At 28.7% G+C, this 3,616-nt stretch overlaps 1 protein-coding gene and 2 non-coding genes across 3 annotated transcripts; all 3 read right to left on the bottom strand.

Annotated features, from left to right (window-relative positions):
- Positions 1–541: 541 nt before the first annotated feature.
- Positions 542–625, bottom strand: Tsp_02012 (putative kinase domain protein; the record flags this gene model as incomplete). The annotated part of the gene is made up of 1 exon (XM_003377771.1): positions 542–625. A coding segment is annotated over exon 1 (84 nt), but the record flags the coding sequence as incomplete, so codon positions are not given.
- Positions 626–1,609: 984 nt separating this feature from the next.
- Positions 1,610–1,681, bottom strand: Tsp_02013. The gene has a single exon. It is a non-coding gene; the product is annotated as a tRNA-Asp (tRNA).
- A 615-nt stretch (positions 1,682–2,296) lies between these two features.
- Positions 2,297–2,368, bottom strand: Tsp_02014. The gene has a single exon. It is a non-coding gene; the product is annotated as a tRNA-Asp (tRNA).
- Between the last annotated feature and the right edge of the window lie 1,248 nt (positions 2,369–3,616).

The raw sequence follows: 3,616 nt of genomic DNA, 5'->3' as shown, positions 1-3,616 counted from the left end.
AAGTTTTAGCCAACAATTTTAAAAGTTTCTTGGAATGAAAATGTTTATTCTGTATAATATGCATGAATTAAATATATTACCCATTTCCGACTATGTTTGTTTCAATTATGACAATTGTTTTTCCGCTATTTATTCAATTATGTACGATCAATTTATATAAGTATGCTTATTATTGGTTCATGTAACCTATTAATTCATTAGGTGTGCATAGCTATGAGCATTTTGTAACTTCAAAATATTTTTTTCGTTTCCACATTAAAATTAACAATATTATGTTACCTCATTTTGTGAGTTTCCACAAAAAGCTTGCTTTCAAAAAGAAGGTTTGTATTCATGTAAAGGTAAGTTAAGTAATTTGCTTTTTATACAAATTTTAGATCTGTAAATTACATCTCCAATCAACTGATGAGAAGATCTGAAAGTGAAAAACTAATTTCGACTATGTTTTTAAAAAAGAAAAAGAAGGGAATAAAATTAACAAAGAAAATCAGTATAAAATATTTTGTCAATGAATAAATAAGAGTAAGAATTTATTATTAACGTGTTTCGCTTTCTTCCTTTGCAAAATATTTGATGCAATTCTTTTATAGGAAAAATATTGATTTCCACAACTGTTGCCAGCCATTGAACTTAACGAAAATTCCAGATAAAAGATTCTGGTATCTGTCTAGACATCAAACCAATGCTTGTTGCCTAAGGAAGCAACTCCAGTCGCACTTCATATTTTATAGCTTGATTAAGCAGAGGCTGCTTGCCGTGACCGATGCTTTTCTTGGCAAGATTATTTTCAGCAAAACACTATTAATATGTGACAACTTCAAAGTTTTTTCAATTTTGCTTTAAAAAATATAGGTGCCATTTTGAAATCATGTTTTCTTGAAAATGGTAAGAGTGAAATGCAATACACTACAGCAAGTAAATTGTAATATACCAAAAGAACGAAGAAAAATTGTTTATGTTCTATAATAAATGATGAACGTTCTACATACGCTTAGTCATTTTTATAAGTGTAGTTACAATTTGTGTAGATTGAAACTAGTGTATAGCGGTTATCTATTGAATCTACAACAATAAATGGAAAATTATAGATGAATAGCACGAGAAAGTATGATCCTCCCAGAATACATTCTACGACCAGAAAGTTGTTAATTTTCCTTATATGAATAGATCTGTAGCTTGCGGTACTTCACTTTGGGAAAGTTTTTGAGCTTTGTTTGAAACTTCAATACTATTTACAGAAATTGATGAATCTCAGAGAACATTAACTGCGCATGCACAGTTTCATTCTGGCGTTTGGTTTCTTTGGTGATTGCTGAACATGTATTGCATAATCTTATGCTGATCAATTCAATTGGCTTATTTGTTGTCTTGAATTGATATTTACAAAGAATTCTCCTTAACAATTCACAGTTGGAGGAAGGACTACTGAAAAACAATGTAATCTGAGCAATTTGAACCAAATTTATACAACAATGTAATTCAATTTAATTTCTTTATATATTATTAATATTAGTCCATAGTATGAAATCAAAGAATAGTGCCTACTATTATTTTTATCTTTTGTTCTAAGAGAAAAAGCTGAAGCCGCTCTTGTAAAGTAAAAAACGCACTCCCCGGCCGGGAATCGAACCCGGGTCGCCCGCGTGACAGGCGGGAATACTCACCACTATACTACCGAGGATGTTACAATTCTTTCTGATTTTTAAAATATAAAGTTATTTACATTATCAAAATGCATTTTTGAATTTATATTTAAATTTGATTATATGAACGAGTAATAAAAAATAAAATTACTATTTTAAAATAATTAAATATTAAGAAGTTGCTAATATTTTTGAAGAATTTTGGAGTATAATGTTAGTGTATTATGTTTATGTAAGTGATTAAATTATATTTGGTGATTTAAGAATAAAAGGTGAAAGTTTTTTGTGGAAATATTTTTCTGCAATGCGTTTTATTTATCTCTTTCAGTCTCAGATTTGTGCTTTATTGAACAAAACTATGGTGAAGTAATGAATATGAATATGTACATTTTTAACGTGATCAAATGTCGCATAAAGGTTTATCATTTGAAAAGCTTTATTTTATTACCCGCGATTAGTGATTTTGCCAGAAATTTTTCCTTGTCAGCAAGTTTAATGTTTATACCTGACGATGTATTTTTTCATGAAGGAAAATGCTGTTCCAATCTAATCTACTAATAATATTATACTGGCAATTCGTTTAAAGTTTTGTAAAGTGTAAACTTTTCAAAAATTTGTCATTTTATTATTTATGGCAAAAGTATTATTCTATTCTCCCCGGCCGGGAATCGAACCCGGGTCGCCCGCGTGACAGGCGGGAATACTCACCACTATACTACCGAGGATGATGTTTATTAATTATAAATATTCATTTTGAATTGAAAAAATAATAAATAAAAATTTGATGCTTTTGTAAAGATTTCATAATTTTTTTTCATACATTTACTTCTTAGATAATATTTTGTATGTGTTTTAAAGTTAAATTAATTTTTTTGACATAAATTTGATCTGAATGCATAATTATGTAATGTTGAAAGAATCCAGTATATTGCTTAATCACAGCAGTGAAATTCCCGAAATAATGAAATGCACAAAAATATTTTTTGTTGTATAAAACTGTTCTTTTTAACATTCCCACATCTGAAATAAAAATGTATGACCCATAATACAGTTGTGTACGAATAATATAACAATCTGTAAAAACAAATGAAATTTAATAATAAATTTTTGCAAATTAATTTTTATTTGTAAGAATTATTATAATAACGTACTTTTTAAAGTATTATCATACAATTCAAATGTAAAGCATCTCTAATCTCTCTTTGTTAGCTTTTGCTTGTTAGAAATTAAGCAAGAAGTTTTATGAAAGTAATGGTGATATTCTGTTAATAAGTTCCGTTTAATAATATTTATTTATTATTAAATGACAAAGATAATTAATTACATTGTTTTTGCTTTAATATGAAGGTTATTTTAAAAAATAATCGATACATCATCATATTTGAAAGCTGAAAACTATGAAGTATCAAATTTTTTACTCCTGCAAAATTATATTAGTATTTTGCTTTATTTGATCAATTATTGCATTCATTTTTATAATAAACATCTTTTGATATGCACGTTCAATATTACTACTGTTTATTTATTTATTTATTTATTTATTAAGTACTTATTTTTATTGAAAAAGTGAAATGAATCATATTTCATTATATTTATTCAACATATAACTGGGTTGATTATGTTAAATGATTAAATTAACACGTGTAGCGGCCTGTTGCTCCTTCTTATTAACGTCATCAAAACGAGTCATAATGGGGAGAGTTAAACGTTTATTTCTCAACAAGCACAGCACACCGACACTGATCAAGATCAACACACTAACTGCTCTTGTTTACAACACTCCGAATACTCACTTCCGCTTTCCTTGTCCGATCCGCTTCTAGCCAATCAGCGTTCCGCAGAGTTCCTTCCTTGTCGATAGGTGGCGCCTCGGCTTGTGGTCTTTAATGATTTACCCGTAATAATAATTATGACTATTGTGTGATTTCTTCATGTCTAATTATTTGTGACCCGTTACACACGAATCCACCACA

The sequence above is a fragment of the Trichinella spiralis genome (genome assembly GCF_000181795.1).
Source record: "Trichinella spiralis strain ISS 195 chromosome Unknown Scfld4, whole genome shotgun sequence".
Taxonomy (NCBI): domain Eukaryota; kingdom Metazoa; phylum Nematoda; class Enoplea; order Trichinellida; family Trichinellidae; genus Trichinella; species Trichinella spiralis.
Note: the sequence above shows the minus strand (reverse complement) of the source record. Positions and strands in the feature narration are given on the sequence as shown.